Genomic DNA, 24,374 nt, shown 5'->3' with positions numbered 1-24,374 from the left:
AACAATGGGTCAGGCAATAGTAGCAGATGATTTAATATGAAGTCCCTGACCTCGGGAAGCTACATTCACTCTTACGGCAGGAAATAAACATATGAACCAATAGAAGAAAAAGTGACATTATTTGAAAGGCTTCACAGAGGTGAAGTGACAGCCAACATAAGACCTGAAGAATAAAAAGAGCTAAGAAGGAAGACAGCCAATGCAAAGGAACAGTTGAAGCCAAGCCAAGTGCAGAATGCAAATTGAGGTAGAGCCCATCTTTAAGAACTAAACTCAGCAATTTGGACAGAGACCTGTATGAGGTGAGAACTATCCTATAATCAATATGAGGAATCATTATTAAACTCAAGATGGGAGAGATTCTATAGACCAGTTAAGAGGTTACAGAAAATCCTTAAGTGAAAGGTGATGAAAATCCTTAAGTGAAAGTTGATAAAAATTCTTATCTAGGTTCATAATAATGGAGAAAAGGAGATATTTCTCCAATAAAAGAAGGTCAGCACTTAGTGACTGATATAAGAAAGTGGGGTGGGATAGATGCAATGAAAGACAAGGATATCGAGATTTCTAAACAGCAGATCTGGTGTGCTGGTTTTAAAACATGGCCTCATAGTTTTTGATATCCCGCCCATCCTGAAGTGAGGGCTATAGCTCCTCCCCTTAAATCTGGGAAGGCACATGAGTACTTCAATCCAGAATCTCACCTGACTACCAATGCTAGGTCACAAAAGGCCGTAAAGCTGCTTCCTTACTCACTAGGACACTAACTCTTGGAATCCTGAGCCACACGTAAGAAGTCCAACAACCCCGAGGCTGCTACGCTGTGAGGATGCCCAGGTGACATGGAAAGGCAAGCCACCAGCAATCCCAGCTGGACTCAGCCTTCACACCATCCCAGTCCAAGCACCAAGCATGTGAGTGAAGAGCCTCCAGACAATTCCAGTCCACCATCATTTGAGTCTTCCCCAGTGAAGCTCCAAACATCGTAGAACAAAGAAAGCCATCCCTGCTGTGCTCTATCCAAATTTCTGTCCCATGGAATCTGTGATCATAATAAAATGTTTGTTGCTTTATATCACTAAGTTTACAGTAGTTGAAATGGGTGATGTTAACAAATAAGTGAATTATTACAGAATATGGGTTTTGGAGAGGAAGAAAATTATGGTGGTTCCATTTTGATCATTTAAACCTGACATATCTGTAGAACACCAAATGGAGATGTTGAATAAACTAGTGAAAATAAAGATCTGGATTTTAAAAAAGGAGATAGATGCTGAAGAAGCAGTATATGAAGACAAAAGAAGGACATACAAGTATGAGGGATAAACATAAAAATGTATAGGAATGGAATAATATGCAAAGTTCAAGAGAAAATTCAAAGGGTCAGAGAAAGAGAGAAGAATCAAGAAAGAATGCTGTTGTGAAAGCCAGGCCAATATTGTCTAAGGTGTCAGCACCTGTGGTCATCAGTGTCAAATGCAGCAGGAAATCAAGTAGACTCTAGAGAGAAAGGGAACAAATATGTGTGTTTGGCAGATAGTCGGTAACTAGGGGAGGAAATTCAATAGCGTAGTGGTAATAAGTCAAATGATAGAAGTTGAGAAATAAATGAGAACTGGGTAAACTGACACAGCCAGTGTAGACTACTCCCTCAAGTGTGGCTGTAATGGGAAAATAACAGAAGGTAGAGGTTTAAGAGGAACCTGGGGCTTAAAAAAGGTCTGCTGATTCATTCAGTGTGTGTGAGTAAAATGAGTAAATCCACAGACCAAGGGGAAGGAATTAGTAAAGAGAAACTGAAGATAAAACCAAAAGGAATTTATGTGTCAAAGTCCTAGAAAGGGCAGGAAAGGACGGATCAAGAGTCCTATTAGAGGTATCAGGTCTGATATCTCTTTCTCTGAGGCAGGAGGGTAAAGAGGTCATGATGACTATAGAAAGATATACTTGATAGAGGGAGAGAATAGTAAATAAGTTGCCAATGAAAAGTCCATTTTCATGTTGGGTAGAAGGCAAGTCCATGTGCTGGGAATGAAGAAACTGGATGAGATAGAAGGTTTGAGAGTGGGAGAGATCTTGGGAGCATCTCTGGTAAATGAGAAGAGAAGTAGACTGAAGACATGTCAAGAATCATCAAGTCATTCGGAGAAATAAAAAAAAGTAATTCATTAGAAATCTAGTCATTCTTTTCATTGATTATAACTGATAATCCTCCATGCGTGTATATGTGTAAATATGAACATGTGTAGCTATCATAAATACTAAATATTTGCAAGAAAATTCATCAACTATTATGAGTATTTCTGTTTCTTATCCTAAAAGAAATTCTTAGTTTTAGTAAACTTTTGCTCCAATTACAAATATATTTTCTGGGTCTCTCCTCAGTAAATGTCAAAACTTGGGAATTCAAATGCACTTATAAAACATAATTCTTACCAAGAATTACATTTGAATTGATGGGGGAAAAAAGAAGCAAAAAATAATGATTTTGCAACTGTTCCTTCTGGATCTTGCCCCGTATCCCCGCCAGCTTTAAAATATCTATACTTTAAAAACTGATAGTGTTCCCTTCCGCCAAAATGGCTAATCATAATATTGAAACAAACTATCTTTTCATAAGAAATGTATTTACTGTACATACTGCCACGCTATTTAAAAAAGAAAAAAAACACTAAGAACAGGTTAATTTAATATAGTGTATGTAATCCCTTTTACAATACTGGCATTAAAGGTGAGCTATGAACTTGAACTCAGTAATATACATGAGGATTTCCCATATATAATTATGAGAAACACAGTTTCATCCATATTTAATCCAAATTCACATCATAATTAATATTCCAGATTACAATATGTTCTGGCTGGCATGTGGAGTACTCTAACAGCTATTAAGAACAGCTCTTATTAGCATGTACTATACGCCAGACACTGTGCTAAGTGTTTTATATGCCTTATCTCCTTCCACCTTTAAGAGATAGGTACAGGAAAATGTCATACTGCTTGCAAAAGGCAGAGCCAGAATCAAGCCCAGGTCTCTCTGACACCAAAAAGCTAGACTATTAACTGCTATACATGAATGAAAATCACAGTGTTTGAAGTGGTGGTATTTAACATGTTCTGTTCCAAGATCATTGAACTTTTCAAAAACCTAAATCTTGAACTAAAACTTCCTAGTTTTCCCTAACATGATCACAGAACTTCAAAGGCTTAAGATAATCTTAATTATGTTTAAAGAACCACTAATAATAATTTGTGAAAAAAAGCAGTACGTCTGGAATCAATAAGTATAAAGACATTATGTAATCGTGGGAAAAAATAAATATTTTGAGATAAACGTCAATGGGAAATAAAATAACCAAAGAAACACAAACTCTTTGAAGATAATACTACTTCCTTTTCCATCTTTAAATCCAATTAAAATTCCAGTTAATGATTCACTCTAGCAATGGAAAATAAGCAGAAACTTAAAATAAGTTTTGCTGAAATAGTCAAGTAAGTAAAATGCATATCAACTTTCATTTTGAAATATTATTTACAAAAAGCTTTTATTTACCTACCAATAATAAAAAGTGATTTAGAACTTACTATGTATAAACCATTGTGCTAATCACTTCACATATAGTATCCCATTTAGATTTTAATTACTTCATTTGCTCTGGAAAAAGACATAGTTTAGCACTGAACAACTGTAGACAATTTATCCAACACCCAGAACTTGCCATATATGTGAAATATACATATATTCACAACCACTCTTCACTTGACATGTTCTACCGTCGTTGCCAACATTTCCCAAGAACCTATGTACCATCACTGGACTAAGCACTGAAGATTTTAAAAACGAACAAAACTAAAACCATTGCCCCCAAAAGGTTCACAGACTAGCATCTGAGATAAACAAGTAAACAAACCCTTTTAAAATAACATGGGAGTGTTAGTCCTTTCCCCTAAAGGATCAGAGCAGAGAAAATAGAGAGCAGGGATCACCTCACACAAGATCCATAATAAGGGTCTGAATAAGGCAGTGGCATGAAGGAATGAAATGAGAGCACATATCCTAGAAAGCTTTAAATGGAAGAAGCAGCAGAAACAGGTGACTGATTTAGAGATGGGAGGGAACCACATGACCCCCATAAGACAAAGATATTTATAGGAAAGAAGAAGAGTTTGGTTTTATACATGCTAAGTTTGAATACTTGTAAAGCATTTAAGTGGACATCTACAATAGACAGACAGGTCTGGTACGTAGGAGAGATATCTGGGCTAGGATGCGTTTTGAACAGGGCACATATGTAGTAACTGGACAGTGGAAAAAGACGGGAGCTACTAGATAAACAATATAAAATGAGAAGAGGGCCAAATAGAATCATGGAGTACACCATCTTTTAATAAGCACAAAAAGAACAGTATGTGGGCCACCCAGCTTCAGCAAGCCGTACCATTCCACACCACTCCTCAAAAAACAAAATGAAACAAAATCAAATTTTGCACATATAAGTGAAACCTGTCTATGCGCTCAATTCATCCATGTAGCAAACATTGATTGTGTATTTCCTAAGTCATAAAGCACCATGCTAGCTGCTAAGTGCAGCCAAGGAGGAAGACAACACAGTTCTTAATCATAAGAATCTAGCTAAGATAGGAGGAGTAAAGCAGGTAGGTTACGAGCACAGGATCTAGGCTGGCATTCGAATCTTGGCTCTGCCATACGCTTCTTGGGTGACCTCAAGCAAAACACATAGCTCCCAGGTGCTTCTGCTTCCATATCTACAACAGGGACCATAACAGCATCTATGCCCACGGTTGCTCTAAAGAGTAAATGAGTTCAGAAATGTCACGAGGAACAGGCTTGACACGTAGTAAATGCTCAACAAATGTTAATTATATTATTTGTTATTATAAAAATAACCAAAATGGCTGTGTGGCTGCACTAATAATCCAAATAAACAGTACCATTGGATTTTACAAGATGGACAAAGGACCCTCACTTGGCAGGAATTCAGGAAGCACTTCACTGAGCTGCCCCTTTGAACAAGGCTAGCTCAGAGAGTGCCACTGTGTGAATCAGAATGCAGCCTGCAGGTGCACATGAAGGGGAAGGGAGCCTGGATTTCTGTCATCCCTCAACCCCCTCAACAAGTATCCTGATGCAGGATATGACCAATACAGCCACACATGGCAGCTGGAAGACAGGACATTAAGCTGAAGAAAGGTGCAGAGAACACTCCAGCAGAAATGAAGAAGAAAGGCTGTAAGCTATCAAGAACATAGTATAGCCAAACCCAAACTGGCAATAGCAAGTAACCCAGACTGACTAGAACACAGGGACCATTTAGAAGAAGAGCTAAACAGGAAGACAGAAGGAAGACAGATCATAGAGGATCTTGAATACCAGCAAATTCATGCAACAGTGACTCTGAGCAGGTGAGTAATATGGTTCCAACAGGGTTTTAGCAAGAGCAATCTGGAATTCCGTACTGAATGGATTTGAGCATGGACAGGTAAAAGGTCACTGCAGTGGTCTGTTAATCATCTGTGAGTTCTTCAGAGGCAGGGACTGTGTGTCTCATTCATTTCTGTATCCTCTAAACTGTTTGAGACAGAGTAGGTATCACTGTTTGAGGTATAAATGAATGAAAGAGCCAAAGAGAAGTCATGCAAGTCTTAATTAGAGTGAGAACAGTTGAAATAGAAAGATACATATTGGAAAAATATTGCAGAGACAGAAACAAGGATATTTTCCGGCTGATGAAATGTGGCAAGGATAGGGCAGAATCAATAAAGACTGTAAAATTGATAAGTACCATGGTACATGCACTGCATTACAGGTTTCTGTGCGGATCAAATATAATTATGTTCATGAAAATGCTCTATAAAATAAAAGCCTGTTTTGCTCTGGAATAAAAGCTAGTCATCTTGGACAAATACACCACTATATTTGATCTTGAATATATCTCATTATTTTAAGATATTCATCTTCCTTCTCTCTTCATTAAATTATAAAACCTTTAGGAGTACATAATTTGTCTACTCTGTTATGAAGTACAATATAATCTTATTAAGTGTTGCTTTAATTAACACTTTCTCACTCACAGAAGAAACTATTATTGAACCTAATTCAGCTATATACCACCATAATACACACACATGCAGATTCATACAGATATATACATACTACTTACACGTATATAGTACACACACACACACACACACACACAAAACACTGTTTTGTGATGAAGTCTTAGTAGGTTTTAAATACCCACAATGCATGTTTATTTTTCTTTATATTCCCAGGGTGTCTAAAGGCTGAACTGAAATGAACTGACTTAGGAATCTCACATTGCTTATCAGTGTTTTCTGGTGACCTTTATGTTTCACTCTCACAATCTCAGTGCTGTTCTGTTTATTAAATTTATACTGTAGAAGAATGAGATCCATAATAAGCGTGGTTAAGAAGATAGAAAAAAGAAAAATGAAGAAATTTGATTGTCAATATGCATGAGAGTGGTGCGCCAGAAAGTGGTTAACAACCAACTCAGAATGGGGTGGGGAGCCTGATTTTCAGTATGTACCAATTTCTGTGGTTTAAGTACTCCCACCATAGCCTATTTCAAGCTAACGACATGAAATCAACTGGTTTGCAGAATTCCTGAAAACTGGCTCTCACAAATGAGCATGAGCCAGCTCCAACACACCACTGGATGCAATATTTAGATGCATGACATACGTGATCCCAAATTCTGCTCTGCCATACTAACTTCTATATCCCCAAAGGAAAGTACTAAAGGCAAGGAAAAGGCGGGAAAATCCACACCCTATTCCTTTACGCCCCATGTCTCACCCTACAAAGTAGCCTTCTTTTGAACTGGGCATACGATCCAGCCCAGAAATTCCTCTAGTGTAGGCCAGTGTCATCCAAACTTTTCTGATCATGCACACCTATCAGTAAAGAATATATATCCTTGATATATGTTAATATATTTGTTTATAAATTATATTAGAACTATTATACTAATACAGTATAAATTATAAAGCATACATAAGGATGTAAAAGATGAAAATGAATACAAATAGAAAAGAAAAATTTGTCTCCCACATCGCAAAGGACTATCTTATATACCTCCCCCACGGTTAACACAATCCAGTTTAGACATTACAAAGGCAAACATTAAAAGTAAAATGAATAATTTAGGGAACCTATTTCCCCAAGGCCTACAACCTAATCTTCTTAGATCTTCCCATTCCAATGCTGAAAAAGAGCAAGCACCAAGCCATGGAAAAGATAGGAGAAAAGTTATTAGGTTGGTACAAAAGGTCATTGCGTCTTTTGCAATTATTTTTAACCTTTTAAACCGCAATTACTTTTGCACCAACCTAAGAGCGAGGTCTTAAGCAAAGTTGGACTAAGGAGAAGCAGGTCAGAGACCCATCTTACAATACAAGCTCCATGGAATTAAGACTCCATGGCAACGAATCACCAGGGAGGCTACAAAGACACCATCTTAACTGGAATTTTTAACCTCATAAAGCAACATACCTTAGCACCATGTCCCAATAAATGTCCTTGGACCTAAGTCATCTGTATCAGTTCAGGCACATAGAAGGGCTGAGAGGAACTTGAATTTCCCCTAAAGACCTAACACGCCTTCTAAATAAGGTAATATTAATAAAATCTTAAGTTGGGAAATAAAGTACAAGACTACGCCAGATACATGTAAATCATATAGAACGGCTCTTCTTTTCTCTTACAGATTGTCCTCTGGCAGATCCCAGTTTAAGCCAAACAGCTGCTCCCTGATCAAAAACACTATTAATCAAGTATAAAAGCTATATAAAATTGATCTTTCTTGTACATATAAATTAATTAAAGAGGACAAGACAGTAGCCAACCACAAAGTATTGTATTATGTCAGATTATCTTTGACTTATCACAATGTGCAGTTCAAATTTCCTGGCTTTCTTCTTCTTAATTTCTACACTAACTTTCTTACAAAATATCAAGAAATAAAAAACAAAAAACACCATCAGGATCACAGAATACGGAAGACCTTCCTAAAGAAGATTTTATAAACATGTTTAAAAACACGTAAGAATACTAAATGCTTTCCGAAGAAATGGCCAAGGAAAAATCTTTTTGCTTTTTCTTTCTTGTTGCCAATTTCCCTGTCATACGTACAAAGCATTAAAGATGAGGTTACCCTCATCCCTACTCCCTAAAAAAGAAAAAAAAGCAGAAAGGGAAAAAAACAAATTTCTGAGCTACTATCTCATCAAGACTATTAACAACACTTAACATGAAGAAATCAACCCCTTTTTAACTGTTCTTCTCATCCTTGATCCCTTATTACATACCGTGTTTCCCTGAAAATAAGACCTAGCTGGACCATCAGCTCTAATGTATCTTTTGGAGCAAAAATTAATATAAGCCCTGGTCTTATTTTACTATAAAACTGAGTCTATAATATAATATAATATAATATAATGTAATGTAATGTAATGTAATGTAATGTAATATAATATAACATAACACAACATAATATAATACTGGGCATTTGTCTTCACATTGTCTTATGACACAAAGCTTTGGTTAAAATTATAACCAAAATAAAGATCCCTATTCCTACAAATTTATCTACCTTCCCACCCACTGAATTTTCCGTTTCCTCCCTTCTTTAAGAAAAATGGGGTCCTGGGGGTGGCCGGATGGCTCAGTTGATTAGAGCACAAGCTCTCAACAACAAGGTTGTCGGTTCAATTCCCGCATGGGATGGTGGGCTACGCCCCCTACAACTAAAGACCGAAAACAGTGACTGGACTTGGAGCTGAGCTGCGCCCTCCACAACTAGATTGAAGGACAACTACTTGGAGCTGATGGGCCCTGGAGAAACACACTGTTCCCCAATATCTCCCAATAAAATTAAATTTTAAAAAATGGGGTCCTTTCTCCAGGGTAATTAAGTGCTCTAATAAAAATATTATTTAAAATGTATTACTGGCTCTCACTTCAAAAATGTTGCCTAAACATACATGGTTTTCTCTCTTCTCTTCCAAATGTCCTTTGAAACAAGAGAAAAAAATAGTTTACCACTAAATAAAAAACATAACCACACTAGGAAACAAAAAAGAGTGCCATCAGCAGGTTAGTTGTAAAAAAAACTCTAGATCCATGGTTCTCAAACTCTATCATGCACCAAAATCACCTAGAGGGCTGGTTAAAACACAGATTGCAAAACTCCACCCTCAGGATTTCTGATTTAGTAGGTATGGGGTGAGGCTCAAGAGTCTGAATGTCTAACAAATTGCCAGGTGATGCTGATTCTGCTGGTCTGAGGACCACATTATGAGAACCACCATGCTAAGTAAACAGAGATCATTAAAAGAAACATTTTTTATTAATTCTAATTAGCATCCTCAGAGAGATTCAAACCAATGATAACAATCATTTTTAAGTGGATAGGGACAGCAAATGCAAAATAAGAAATAGTTCTGAAAAACTGGAAAAAATTTAATTGCTGAACTTAAAAAAAAATTAGAAGGGCTAAGTAACAACTAAAGCCTTATATAGCAGTGTGAAAAACAATCTAAGACATCTTTCAAAACACAGAGTGAAAGACAAAGAAATGGAGAATATGACGGAAAAATTAACAAACATAAATGACCAATATCTACCTAATAGGTTTCTGGAGAGAGAAGAAACACATCATCACAAAAAGTAATCAATGAAGAAATTGTCCCTAAGTTGAAAAAGACTGAAGCGTTGGTACTGCTTGACCAATTTCCAAGCAACTAAAAAAATTTAAAGCCAACAACTAGATGTATATTTGTGACATTTCTAAACTTAAAAAACATAAAACTCTAAAAGCTTTGAGGGGAAAAACACAGGTTATTACAAAGTAATATGATCAGACCAGCATCAGACATCTCATTAGCATGCTAGAAGAAAATGAAATACTGTTTCCAAGGTTCAAGAGGAAAGTATTGAACCTGGAATGCTACATCTAGTCAAACTATCAAATATGAAGGGAAAATAAAGGCATCTTTGTTAATTCAATAAATAAGAAAACTGACTTCCTGTCTATAGTAGTTTCCTACTTCTACTGTAAGATATTATCACAGAAGTTTAAAATGGATTTCAAGGAGCTAAAACTAAGGTGTTGGCATCCCTTTTGGAAGCTCTAGGGAAGAATCTATTCCCTTGCCTTTTCTAACTTCTACAGGCTGTCTAAATTCTGTGACCAGCGGTCCCTTTCCATTTTCATTATTATTATTAAATGCAACCAGTACTTATGGCAGATTTTTTAGTTCCTTAAAGACATACAAATGACTAGGGCTACACTCTATATAGCTCCTGATAGAGTAAATGAAAATATCAATATGCTCTTTATCATCACCTTAAAAGCATTTCAATAAATTAATATTTCTATTAATAAACACCTACCGAATCATTTGCTGCCATTGCAAGTGCAAGGTTCACTGTAAGAAACAAAAAAAGTAATTAAATTTAATAACTTTCATTCTACTAAAATTCATTTTGCCTTGCAATATTTTCAATGTAACAACCAAAGCACAGAAATTTTTCATATATCTCCTTGTAAAAAACCGAGGACATAGAGTACAGAAAATTTAAAAAAAAAAAAAAGGAATATTTCAACGTAAGCAATAGATGCCTGCCCCAAAATTAACATTTTAAATAATCCATTTATAATGTGTTACAATTTTGTTTAAATAATCCACTTAGTTTAAAAAAAAAAAAACAATGTTAATGGTATATACATTTTAATTATTTTCAAAAACATATTTTACAAAAAAATTATCTACCTTTTAACAAGTAAAATTGGATATGATCCTATTGCCTTTTAAAAATAAATGCTGGTCATGTAGGAATTCTAAATATCTAACTCACAATTACCCACATTTATGAAAGGCTGAACCACTGTGCAGAATAAACGGAAGAAGGTAAAAGGTAATGTGGTAAAAACATGTTCCCAAAACTGCCTATTGCTAGTGAATCCCAATGACATAAAAGAGGAAAGTAGTAAGCCCAAAACCACATTTAGCCCAGCAATAGGGATATTTTTAAGACTGATAAATAAATAGAACCTCATAGTATGGATCACATTTCCTTACAGAACAATGTTACAAATGATACCGAAATTGCTTCCTTTAAAGTAACTACCGTGTTTCCCCGAAAATAAGACCTAGCCAGACCATCAGCTCTAATGCATCTTTTGGAGCAAAAATTAATATAAGACCTGGTATTATATTGTATTATATTATATTATATTATATTATATTATATTATATTATATTATACCCGGTCTTATATTATACTAAAATAAGACCAGGTCTTATATTAATTTTTGCTCCAAAAGACGCATTAGAGCTGATGGTCCAGCTACGCCTTATTTTCGGGGAAACATGGTGAGAACATAGCTTTTAAGGCAGACCTGGTTGAAATCCCAGTTCCACCACCTTCTATTGTGTAACCTTGAATAGGATATTTTACCCCTCAGTCTGTTTCCTCCTTTATAAAATGAGCATAATTCCTATTTCATAATTGTTGGGAGAATTAAATGAAATACTGTATGTAAAGTATTTAACCTAGGGCATGGCATTTGAGAAATTAATTTTTATAAATTATAAAATAATTCTGAATTTCAGGTGCATCATAGGTTAAACATAGCCCAACTTTTAAACAGAAACCTTTAAAGAGTAATTCATTTTAATGTTAGGGTCTTCCTGCATTTACATAACAGAATCACAGAGCATGTTTGTAGTACTAAACAAATGTCATCACTTGAATCCAAAATAGCTCTAGCATACACATTCAAATGGGAAGTATTTTGAGATAGTTTGTGACAGGAATAAATACATATAAGGGAAAGAAATATAATACCAACAGAGTTACACAGAAATAACCTATTTCTAAGGCTTATGTATGCAGATAGAACTGTTATGAAAAAGAATAGGCCAGTTGTTTGGGACAGAAGGTATACTATTAACAAAGAAAACAAGCAAGGGAGGGACATTTACTGATGCACCTACTATGTGTCATACACTATACATTTTCTCATATATTTACCTATTTAAATACTATCACATTCCATGGCAATAGATAATCTTCTAACCAAAAACAATAAAAAGTCAGTTTTAAACAAGTGTTAGCCTACAGACCCAACAAATTATATTGTACAAAACCTAAAGAACTTATAGCTATCATCATGAAAACACCTTCCATCTTTAACCAGTCCAAGTAATCATAGAGCATGTAAAAAGATTCACACCATTTAAAACAGGTAAATGTACTCTGACTTTTCAAAAAACAGTAAGAGGTAAATTCTAGAACCAAAGACTAAAAGAGATTCTAAATTTTAAAAACAAAGTATCAAATAGATGGATTGTAGGCCCTTAGGGGAAAAAAAAACAAAAATGTGTAGGATATAGCATGAATTCATTAAGAACAATCACTAGTCATTTTTTAATAATAATATATTTTCTTTCAAATAGTAGTATAATAAGGATCTATTAGATTGGTGCAAAAGTAATTGTGGTTTAAAAGGTTAAAAATAACTGCAAAAACCGCAATTACTTTTGCACCAACCTACTATAACTACAATACTTGGCAAATCTTAATTTCTTCAAAACATCTGAAAAACTCTTCTACAATTAATTATCTTCATGTCAAAATGGGAAAAACTGAGCTAATAACCCTGTATAGCTGGATTTGTAGCTAGTTGTATAACTAGCTACATCCAGGAATTACTAAACATGGCTTTAAGTCAAGACACAAGATCTCCAGTGACAGTCACAGACTTCTGTGCCTGGCTCTTATTTCAAAATGTTATTGATTTCAATGGAACTAGAGAATTTTAAGGTACATGTATGCCCCGACTTTAGGTTAATAGTCTGAAAAAAATCAAAATGTAAAAGATCTTGTCAGTCTAGAACTATGCCAAAATTAACAAAATGAAACATAATAAGGTAGTCACCTTTTAAAAATCAACTGCAAAAAAGATGGGTTGGATGAGACCTGAATTAGCAGCCATTCCTATTGAAATGACTGAAAAATTAAATGTGAGACAACAGTAAGACATGAGTTTATGACCCCAAATTAATAATACAAGTTACCTCTATTGAGTAGGATTGGGAGAAGTTAACCTGTTACATTATTACACTGGAAACATTTTTTAGAAAGAAAAGACTTCTTTGGAAAAAATTTGGAAATATATGGTTATCAGTCTTGGATGGTAATTCTTCCATTTCTGGTTGCATTCATTTATGGGTACTAAAGGCAGCATCTCAGTCAAAATGAAATCTACAATCAATTAAAAAGAGCCACACAAAAAAAATTCTCTGTTCCAGTATATAAATATAAAACATGTAGAGATTAGATGATATTTTAAATAATGACAACATTAAACCTTTTCAAGCATTTTCAAATATTAGATCTATATTGACTTTATAAATGCTGGAATTATATTAAGATTAAATAAAAAAGGTCACAATAATGTAAACAATTTCATTGCAACTACAGTTAAATGTACATTGATAAAAGACTGGAAAAGAACATCAAAAAACAGAAATAATGTATTAAAGTTACTAGATGTTTTAAAAATAATAACAGCAACCAAATATTAAGCACTTACTATGTAGGAGACACTGGGCTAAGTGGTTAGTTTAATTTGCATAACCATCCTATGAAACAGGTTATCATCATTGCCATTTTACAGTTAAGTAAACTGAAGACCTGACAGGCAACCTGACCGCCTTTTTCTCAGGTAAGGAGTCCTAGACCTGGCTATGTACCTAGTGTCCAAAATCTAAACTCCTCATCACTACCAACGCCTGACAGTACATAAGTAACCAGCTATTAGGAACTCCACAAATACTAACTTTTTTAAAAACAAAACTATAATTTTAATACCGTGCACTTGCCAGATGGCATAAATTCCTAATTAAGATTAGAATTAATATCCTATAGTACCTGCTGTAGTAGACTTTCCAACTCCACCCTTTCCAGAAGCCACAACTATAACTTGTTTAACACCTTCTATGGGTTTCTGCTTTGGAAGTCCTCGGGACATGATTTGTGTTCTTCTTTGTTCTAGGGTCTCATTCTCAGCGCCAGATAACTTTAAAAAAAAAGGTTTAAAATAAGCCATCGCCATTATCATGCTGTAAAAGTAAAAACAATTCGGGGTCTGTGATTAAGAGGGCTGTCTTTTGCAGTCTTATTCTGTTCATCTCCCGCTAGTTAGGCCTTTAGTGCTAGTTGCTTACTGCCATTGATCACAATCATAGAGACAGATTCTTTAAGCTGAAACGTATCTGCCAGGATACCCTAATGTCAAAAATGGAAAGTAAATACGCTGCTTCTTTACGGAGTTAAATCCTCCACGTGGCTTCCTTCCCTTTAACCTATTTTCTAAATAAACCAACACTAAGAAAGCATGTGCAAGTCACACATCCATGTTCTATCTGTTTCGTGTCCCTCCACTCCTCGGCCTGATCCTAGTGAGAGCCTGCCTGGAAAGTGGGAACGTCCTGCCGACTGGGGTCTGAGTCGCCAAGTGGGCGGGGGCCCACGAGGGACTTTGGCGAGCCTTTGACAAAAGGCAATGACAGGGCACCTGCAGCCCTGCCACCCCAGCATCTCCGTCCCGCCCTCCTCCCCCTGCCCTGCAGCACCACGGACCTGGCGCCGACAAACCAACACTCCGCTTCCCCCAAGCGGGGCACGGGCCCCGCCACCACCCCGCAGCGACACCCCACCAAAGAGCAGCAAACGCTGCCAAGACCCCATGGCGTAGAACGAGGCGCTCTGCCCAGCCCGGAAACTGTCGCGGTCGGCGCGGGGTAATGACGTCACCTGGCAACGCTCGGCTTCCTCTCCTTAGCGACTAGCCTCCTCTGAGTTTCTTCAACCCAGGAACCCAACTTGTCGCAGTCTCCTCGGTAGCCAGGTACAGGTACAAACATTTTACAGTGTTTAACCAAATGTTTGTTTTTCTCTTTTTAATTTTGGACATAGGAGTTTAACTATCTGCTACACCATCCAGATGGAACTGTGTGGCAAACAGATAGAAACAAGGTTCATAAACTTAGGACAGTAGCAAGCATTTTTTTGACCAGTTTATGTTTAGACATTCAACAGATTGGACTATTTTTTAACATTTAAAGTAAAACTTTTTTACCACGATAAACAAAACAATGTATTACAACTGACTTTCAGAATTGCTCAAATTATTTTTTTCAAACATGATTTAAACTTTTCTCACATTTCTTTAAATCTCAAATTTTCTTTGGCAATTTTATCCAAAATACTCAATTTTCCTTTTAGAATTTAGTTTGTATTTATATAACAGAGCATGCAAAATTGATTTTCATCAAGATACCTTTCTCTAAGCCCTAATGTTTTATATCTTCCCTTAAAAAATGTATAAGTATCTTTTAAGTTGTCATTCTCAAAGATATTCTGTACAAAAACATTATAAATTAAACACCTATAAATTCTTCATTTCTGTTGTGGTGTAGCAATTTATCATTTAACCCATAGTGGCCTATCAACTGAGTAAGGCTGAGTTTCTTGTTCTCCTCAGACATAGTTGACTGCAACTCATAAAGCAACCACTGGCTACAGCTTCTCCACTTCTTTATTACAACTATAATAAATGAAACAGGTCACTCTTTGATCTCTATATTTTTACTAGTTTTGGCCTCCACAGAAGGTCTTCTTTCTCCTGAATCTGCTTCACCAATTTTGCTTTTTCCTCGTTTAATCCTTGTTTGGGAAGATTCTCATTCACAGTCATTTTGGAGACCACTGCAAGACCCAGTATCAAGTGATTTAAATTCACATGTGTTGATATTCTTGAAGGTATTTTTCAAATATATACTTTCTTTAAATTCACTGTCTATGTGTTTAAATTTTTCTCGAAATTCCAAAAAATGACATTCTTCTGTTGAAGATGCAAGTTTCTCTGAAAACATCTGATCGTTTTCTTCATTTTGTACTTCAAGATGTTTTACCGCACTGTGGCAGGACTAAATGAAGATCTAGTTTTCCTTAACCATTCTCTAGGTGTTGAAATCATAGGTTATTTTTTTTTTAACTACTTGTATGGAGAGGTGGTGGATTGGCACAGGCCTGTGGAGTGCTAGGTAAAAATCACAGCTGAGTCTGAAGGACTTTTCCTCTTGAAAATGAAAACTTGGTTAACCTCTCCCTCCGCCATCCCCAGAGCAAAGAAAACCTGCACAGCTGTGGTGATGAGTGTTCCGGTTCCAACTGTGAAGGGGTTTTTACATAACTCCTCTCATTTGATCCTCACAGAAGTCCTGGAATACCGTGTTTCCCCGAAAATAAGACCTAGCCGGACAATTGGGTCTAATGTGTTTTGGAGCAAAAATTAATATAAGACCTGGTATTACATTATGTTATATTATATTATACCCAGTCTTATATTATAGTAAAATAAGACTGGGTCTTATATTAATTGTGCTCCAAAGATGCATTGGAGCTGATGGTCCGGCTAGGTCTTATTTTCAGGGAAACAGGCTAGGTAGGTAGAAAACTCATCAGTATATCCTTTTCATTAGCAAGACAGTTGAGACTTAGAAAGTTTACAGACTTGACATGACTGAAAAAAAGATGGAAATGATGGAACTTGGAAATGACCTCAGGTTTTCTCATTGAGCAGAATATAGTCACTTAACCATGGCTACCGTTTAACATTTTACCTTTTGTTTCCTGCGTGATCTGCAATAATAATCTGCTTCATGTTGATGTTTACTGCTGTGTTGCTGACAATTACCTGAAAGAGAAATTGGGGTGCTTTGCTAGGCTCAAAAACATTTAGTTAAATCAGAAAGCAGGTCTAATGAAGGAAATTTCACTCAAGAAAGAGCTTACGTGAGTCAAAGTGTGAGGGAGGAGGTGGAATTTATCCTGGTGGAAGGAACAATGTCTACATCCAAAGCCAATGAGAGAGTGAAGGAACTAGCTTTAGAAGAGAAAGCTGGAAAGCAGACCCAGCAAAAGGACCATTCAGTGTTTCTAGGTTGATTTTAATTTCTTTAATTTGCTTCTTATCTGTTGAGTTTTTGTATAATCATTCAGTTTATTTTGTTCTATTCTGATCTTTAATTTCCTTATATTTATTTCAGACATAACATAGCAACCTCAAGAAATTATTGTGAGGATTAAATTCGATATTACCAGCAAAATACTTTCAATTTAGTAAGCTCTGAAAAAAATTCAGTTCCTTGCTTTTTTTCCTCCTGTCTAACAACCTTATTGCTTCATACAGCTTTCTTTATCTTTCACTAGGTTTGACACATTAAGCTTATTGTATTATATCACTTTCTTATTTTATTATTTTGTGATATGAAACTACTACGTGCCAAGCACTACACTAATCTTAGGGTTTTCAGCATTGAACCAGATATAATCCGTCCACTCAAGGACTTTACAATACAACGAGAGAGGCAGAATAAGCTAGCAAACAATTATAGTATGGTATGATAATATAGGGGAAAAGCACTGAGTGATACGGAAGTACACAAAAAGGGCACCCAATTCAATCAGAGAAGGCTTCTGGATAAGGTAACATCTAAGCTTAATCCTAAGTGTGGGTGATACATAGTCGTCACCTGGGAGAACAGCTACAGGGTTGTTGTGCAGAGGTAAGAAACAAACTGTTAATCACTGCAAATGATCTGTGTGGCTTGAGGATAGGATGTGAGGTACTGGATTGAAAGAGATAAGGATGGAGGTTGGTAAAGATGAAGGTGGCCCAGGTCATGAAAGGCTTTATACATCATGCAAAGAAATTTGGATTTTATCCTAAGGGAACAATAAAAGGGTTTTAAGGAGGAAAGAACATGATCAGATTTGTGTTTTAGGAAGAACACTATGATTACCCGTTTTTAAAAAAAAAAAAAAAAAACTGGATGGGAGAGGTAAGATCAGAGGCAGGGACACGGGAGGTTATTGCAGTAATCCAAGAGACATGTTGAAAGCCTGACTTACCATCTCTAAATTTCACTTTGCTTATCTATAAAATAGACAATTCCTAGGGTTGCTGTGAGGTTGAATTTAAAGTAATACATAGAGGGCCGGCCCGATGGCTCAGGCGGTTGGAGCTCCATGCTCCTAACTCCAACGGCTGCCAGTTCGATTCCCACATGGGCCAGTGGGTTCTCAACCACAAGGTTGCCAGTTTGATTCCTCGAGTCCCGCAAGGGATGGTGGGCTGCACCCCCTGAAACTAGCAACAGCAACTGGACCTGGAGCTGAGCTGTGCCCTCCACAACTAAGACTGAAAGGACAACAACTTGACTTGGAAAAAAGTCCTGGAAGTACATTCTGTTCCCCAATAAAGTCCTGTTCCCCTCCCCAGTAAAAAATAAAATAAAATAATACATAGAGAATGCTTATCACAGCTTATCGCTAGTGCACATATTCATGAACTGTTAGCTAGTGTGATTATTGGTAGTTGTGTAGAGGTTTATGACATGGGCAACCAGATGAATGGTACTGACATTCTTAGAGAATGTAAGGGAAGGAACAAGTGAGACCAGTGTTTGTAGAATGATTTAATCATTAATTTTATTTACCTTTCAGCAGATTAGGATATCAGGATAGTGGTAGAGATGTCCATTGTTTCTTTCCACAACTGTTGCCACACACATACATACACACATTCCCATGGCCACTTCTCAAAAGAGTATTCTCCTTTAGTTCCTAAGAATTGATGTTGTCACTTCGTAAATTATATAACTATCTAACCATTATGCTGTACACCTAAAGCTAATTTAAAATGATATTGAATGTCAACTGTAATTGAAAAATTAAAAAACAGACATCAAAAGAAAGAATTGATAAGTCATTTGACCCCATCCTGATGGTCACTAATTGGATTAAAGATTGACACACAATCAAAATTGGACCAAACAGATTCTTTCTCCAGAGAAGTGAAAAAATAAGAAATATCACTCACTTAGTTTGCATTTGAACTGCTAAGGCTGAAGTGACTATTTTCTGCTTTGTGCACACAAAAGCAGAAAAAGCCAATGCCAAGAGAGAAGACTAAAGCAGATCATAAGAGATCATGTGTCCAGAGAGGGAAGGGAGAACAACTGCACTGATTCATAACAACTCTCCACTTCCTGGTTCTAGTCCATAGTAAGCTATACTTCCTGTCCTCGGGTCCATGAGATATATTTACATCCATCCAACAAATTCCCTTTCTGTCTTGGCTGAATTTGGGTAGGTTTCTGTGTGCTTGTAACTATGGTGAGATATATTTTGTAATATTTATCAAGGATTTTTCCCCAATAATTCCTTGTACCTCCCCATTTGGACAAACAAACAAAAATGTTAGAGAAAAGAGATGGTTTCCTTGCTTTTGAAATTTGAAAGTTGGGACATTTAAAGAGAATGGGGGCAGCTCTTGCAAAGATAGTAGATTTGGAAGAACTACATGATAATATAAAAACATGGTTTCTTGCCTGTATACGTTAGAGTTACATTTGGCTGCAAGTAGCAGAACACGCTACAGTTGTCTTGAACAAGTAGGGATATATTAGACTCATATGAAAAGTTCACAGGTAGACTATAGATCTGATGCAATGGATGCATTCTGTTATTATGTGACAAATTCATTCTTTTTTTTCCATCATCTTGGTGTCATTTTTGTCCTCTCACAGTCACAAAATGGTGGCTACACCTTTAGGCTTCAAAATTGTGTTCCACTCAGGAAGAGAAATGCCAAAAATAAAGAACTTTCCCTAGTGAGTCTTTGCCTTTTTTCATTTGGGAAGGAAAGCCACACACACACACTAGATGGACTAGAACCAGGTCACATGACTATCCGTACAAGCAAGAGAAGCTGAGAAATCAAGCACTTAGAGATCTCTAACCTATAGAGTAGAAGAAAGAAAAGGAGGTGATTGGAAATAGGAACAGAGTAAGCCAACTCAATATCTGTCCTAGAGAGACTATTAAAATTTTCTGCAGTTGTGGAGAATGAAAATAGAAGAAAAGTGAAGACTGACATACATGGGTTTTTATGCCAGATATCAATAGCTGGATAACCCAGTAACATTCTCAACCTCCAGTTTCCTTGCCATCTTCAACTGTAAAGGTTAGAAATCCATGTACTCACTTTCCTAGTCTTACTTGCTAATTCTGGACATAGTTCTGGGTATGTATGACGTTGTTCTGGACAATGTGGTGTAAGGAAAATTTTCTGGGAGGCTTCTGAGAAAGCTTTTGCTTTTCTGATACAGTGGAAGATAGTTGGTGCTACTTCTTTTTCCCATTTTGACTGTGGATATGACACCTGGAGATGTGGCAGTCATCTTGTGTACATGACAAGCACAATGGTGACAAACACAGTGACAAAAGCCAACAGCTAAGAGTAATGATGTGGGAGTATGACAGGAAGATGAATTCTTGGTTATATAGTTAAGCTGCTGTGCCACTCCTGGCCTGCATCTCTAGAAATATGCTTGTGTGAGCTAATTGTTTTAATCACTGTTGGTTAGGATTTCTGTTATTTGAAGTTAAAATAATCTGTGCCTGTTACAGCTCCTAAGAAGGAACCCCACACACTCTCATGACCTCCCCCTGTTCACTCAAAATTGAGCCCCAGTGTGGAGGGGGAACAATGGAGCCCAAATCAGTTTGAGGGTGTGAGGACAACAGAAACAATGGCACCATTCCGAGACAGAAGTCAGGGTGCTGATAGTACCACAGAATAAAAATCGTTGAGTGTTGTGTTTAGGCAGACAGTATGACACTATCTCACAGGATTTGCCCCCTGCAAGGAGCCTCAGGAGTGGCTGAGAGAAAGCTGATCCTTAAGAGACCTTAATCTCAAGAATAAAGGAAGATTTGGCAACAATCTGCATGTTTAAGTACTGGCATCTCAAGGGATGCTAGTATGGATAGATAAAGACCTTGAGGATTAAATTCCTATGGACATCTGGACACTACACAGGTATAACCCTGGTGGAATCTGTACTTGACAAGATTAAGTTTCTACCACCCTGAGAGAAACTTATAAATAAATACTGAGCAAAACAAAGGAGATTCTTTTGCATGTCCCCTATTTAGGATAATATCTTTTATTGTTTTCTAGATAGGAACTGTTTGTACCTGCTAGATTACTCAGCCCTAAAAAAAAAAAAAAAAAAAAAAAAACCTAAAAAAAAAAATTATCCTCCTTAGGTGGCCAAGGACTCTGAAAATTCAGATCCCCACACAGAGTGGGGACATTCCCTGTCCTTAAACTCAATGTCAGCTGAGAACATGCTTTGCTCCTTTGCTCAACCCACTAAGGAAAAACAAGGCATAATGGACAGTTTCCTGTCTCTGTTGAATATACTAAATAAAACTCAGAAACGAGTGCCAGTGCTTTCAGTTTAAGGTTGTTGTCCCCAGCTGAACTGCTCATTTTGTCCACAGGGCTCACTGGAATGAAAACTCCACCCCATCTATGGGCTGGTCTAAATGACAACCCTATTAATTGGCCCTGCTTTGTCCCGCAGTGTGATTTGTTTCCAAGTCTCTCTGCTCATGACTAAGCATGAAACTGTCTCTCACCTTCATCTAATACAAATCTTCACATCAAAGTATAGAATAATTCTGCTTACGTGAATAGCTTCCCAATGAGCCGGTCTCTGCAGGAAACCTGGTATATGATGTTTGTGGATTTTCCCATATCAAAGACTTTGCTGGCCTTTCAGTACCTAAGCTCGCATAAACTAGTCCTGTCGAAGAAGCTCCCATTTTTATTTTAAAAATTGAAGCAAATGTGTATTCTTAGACTGGATAGGCTTCCGGGAATATGCCTCCAAATGACTAAAAACTCACCTCTAGAATGAGACAGGTTGGGTTTCTAAATGCCAATATCCAAAGCTGGGTAAATCATAGATGATTTGACATTTGAATTTCTGATTTATAAAATTAAACTGAATCCTTGGACAAAGGTCACAGTGCTCGCATTATAGCTGACTATGGTTTCTATTTCATGTTTAAAGCTTCAAAGGAGATCCTGTCCTGAAATAGAAGACACACAATCAGAGTTTAGAAAAAGTATTTGTCACCCAAGGCAAATACTTGCTACGTGGCCTTAGTATTCCCATGATTTTCCTTTTTCATTTCATTTTCTCCAAGTATTCTTTCAGCCAAGTCCTTCCTACTCTTCAGTTCTATGTTAGAGATTAGAAGACGTTCGTTTCTATATAACTCTGCTAACACCTACCATGTTTCCTCAAAAATAAGACCTAGCTGGACAATCAGCTCTAATGCATCTTTTCGAGCAAAAATTAATATAAGACCTGGTATTATATTGTATTATATTGTATTATATTATATTATATTATATTATATTATATTATATTATATCATATAAGACCTGGTCTCATAATAAAATAAGACCAGGTCTTATATTAATTTTTGCTCCAAAAGACACGTTAGAGCCGACTGTCCGGCTAGGTCTTATTTTCGGGGAAACATGGTAGTACTTTATTCCGTATTCAGAGGAGAATTTCCCTGTGCAGTTTAAATAACATACCAAGGACAATGACAAAGCAGAGCCCCGTAAAGATACCAAACCATCACGTTAGCTAAAGTGAAGTTCCATTTTCTTCAGAGGAAAGGAGCTAATGTAGATTTTTGTCTGTTTTCATGCTGCTACCAAAATGTGAGGATATCCTCTATAATCATGCGGCTTACATAATATCTTAGTCTACTTGGTGTTCTTGTACCAAATCTTGTCAATGTGTCTATTAACCTTTTCTATTTAGGATGTACTAACCATACATTTTGATATTATACATGATATGGCATAAATATTGCAGGCACAAAATTTGTTCATTTCATTTATAGAAATGAGGAACTACCAAATCACTATAATCTCTCAAAATGCATCTATATTCTCATTTAGAGCAATAGAGCAGAAATATCAACATTAAGGATTATAATATCAATTTACTCTAGGATAGACTGGCAAACTTAAAAGTATGAAGTTTATCTTTACCCTCGGCCTCTGCACAGTGCTTAAGCTGCTTGAAGTATTCTAATTCATACCAACCAACCTTAGAGGGGCCAGTTTCCATGGCCTCTTCTTCTGCACCTTAAAAATAAAAATAAAATTGGATTTTCCTGACAACCCATGATTCAGGCTAATGAACTTACTCTCAATTTTATTAGAAGCCGTCTACTAACCATAACTCAACAACCCAAGTACTATTGAACTGGTAATTACTACTCTGTCCCATCTTAGGCTTTTCCAGCCTTTGCTAGTCTTCAAAACAGATAAAAATCTTTTTGCATATAACATGTACATTTGGGGCATAATTGTCCTTAGTAATTTAATAGCCAGTGTTTTTTGACTCGGTTAGGAATTCAAAGAGGTCTTTTAATTACCTGATGAAGTTTTGTCAATTACTCAGTAAACGACCTTATTATATTAATGCCACATTGAATCTCTTTTACGAATATCTAATCATATGCAAGGATTTGATTGAGGCTATTTTTGTGGGGAAACATCCTGGCAATGTGCATTGAGAATGCCATTTTAACAGATACGAGTTACCGTTAACAAAATCAACACCATTTACTGATTAAGTACACCATTGGCTAATAAAATGTACATATATGAGTGTGTGTGTGTACACTCACACACACGAACATCAGACAATTAAGTTCACGAACTCATGCTAGAAAAACTGCTACATACCTCATCGCTGAATATCACTAAGTCACCTTTGAAGTACTCCCCTTGGGAAGCTATGCACCAACGCCAGCACCTAGTCCACCCTTCAAAGCAATTTTGGAACTCTTTTTCTGGAATGGCCATCAGAGCTGTTGTTGTATTACCCTTGATGTCCTGAATGTCATCAAAATGTCTTCCTTTCAATATTTCCGTTATCTTCAGGTAAAGAAAGAAGTCATTGGGGGCCAGGTCAGGTGAGTATGGAGGGTGTTACAATACAGTTATTTGTTTACTGGCTAAAAACTCTCTCACAGACAGTGCCGTGTGAGTTGGTGCATTGTTGTGATGCAAGAGCCATGAATTGTTGGCAAAAAGTTCAGGTCGTCTAACTTTTTCACTCAGCCTTTTCAGCACTTCCAAATAGTAACCTTGGTTCATTGTTTCTCCAGTTGGTACAAATTCATAATGAATAATCCCTCTGATATCAAAAAAGGTTAGCAACATCGTTGCAACAAGTTTGCGAACTTAATTGTCAGACAGCACATATGTGTGTGTGAATGTGCGCACATACGTGTGTTTGATTGTATTTTTCTCTAATGCTTTTCTGAAGTACAATTCTTTACCATTTTTCCAGGGTCTGATGTGAAC

At 36.6% G+C, this 24,374-nt stretch overlaps 1 protein-coding gene and 1 pseudogene across 3 annotated transcripts in view; both read right to left on the bottom strand.

The window, feature by feature from the left end:
• The window catches only part of NUBPL (NUBP iron-sulfur cluster assembly factor, mitochondrial), a 196,146-nt gene extending 181,281 nt beyond the window's left edge, over nt 1–14,865 (bottom strand). The window contains exons 1-3 of one of the 3 annotated variants that reach the window (XM_074328126.1): nt 14,696–14,865; nt 13,985–14,132; nt 10,439–10,473 (exon numbers count right to left, since the gene is read on the bottom strand). In XM_074328126.1, the coding sequence (XP_074184227.1) occupies nt 10,439–10,473; nt 13,985–14,132; nt 14,696–14,803 (291 nt within the window). In that variant the 5' untranslated portion in view covers nt 14,804–14,865. The remainder of the gene's footprint in view (nt 1–10,438; nt 10,474–13,984; nt 14,133–14,695) is intronic. The other 2 variants (XM_019754548.2, XM_019754547.2) reach the window with 2 other exon arrangements.
• A 104-nt stretch (nt 14,866–14,969) lies between these two features.
• On the bottom strand, nt 14,970–16,235 carry LOC109459758 (swi5-dependent recombination DNA repair protein 1 homolog; annotated as a pseudogene).
• Between the last annotated feature and the right edge of the window lie 8,139 nt (nt 16,236–24,374).

Source organism: Rhinolophus sinicus, linkage group LG03, assembly GCF_036562045.2.
Source record: "Rhinolophus sinicus isolate RSC01 linkage group LG03, ASM3656204v1, whole genome shotgun sequence".
In the NCBI taxonomy this organism is placed as follows: Eukaryota; Metazoa; Chordata; class Mammalia; order Chiroptera; family Rhinolophidae; genus Rhinolophus; species Rhinolophus sinicus.
The sequence above is the reverse complement of the archived record's forward strand: the minus strand, read 5'-3'. Positions and strand labels throughout refer to the sequence as shown.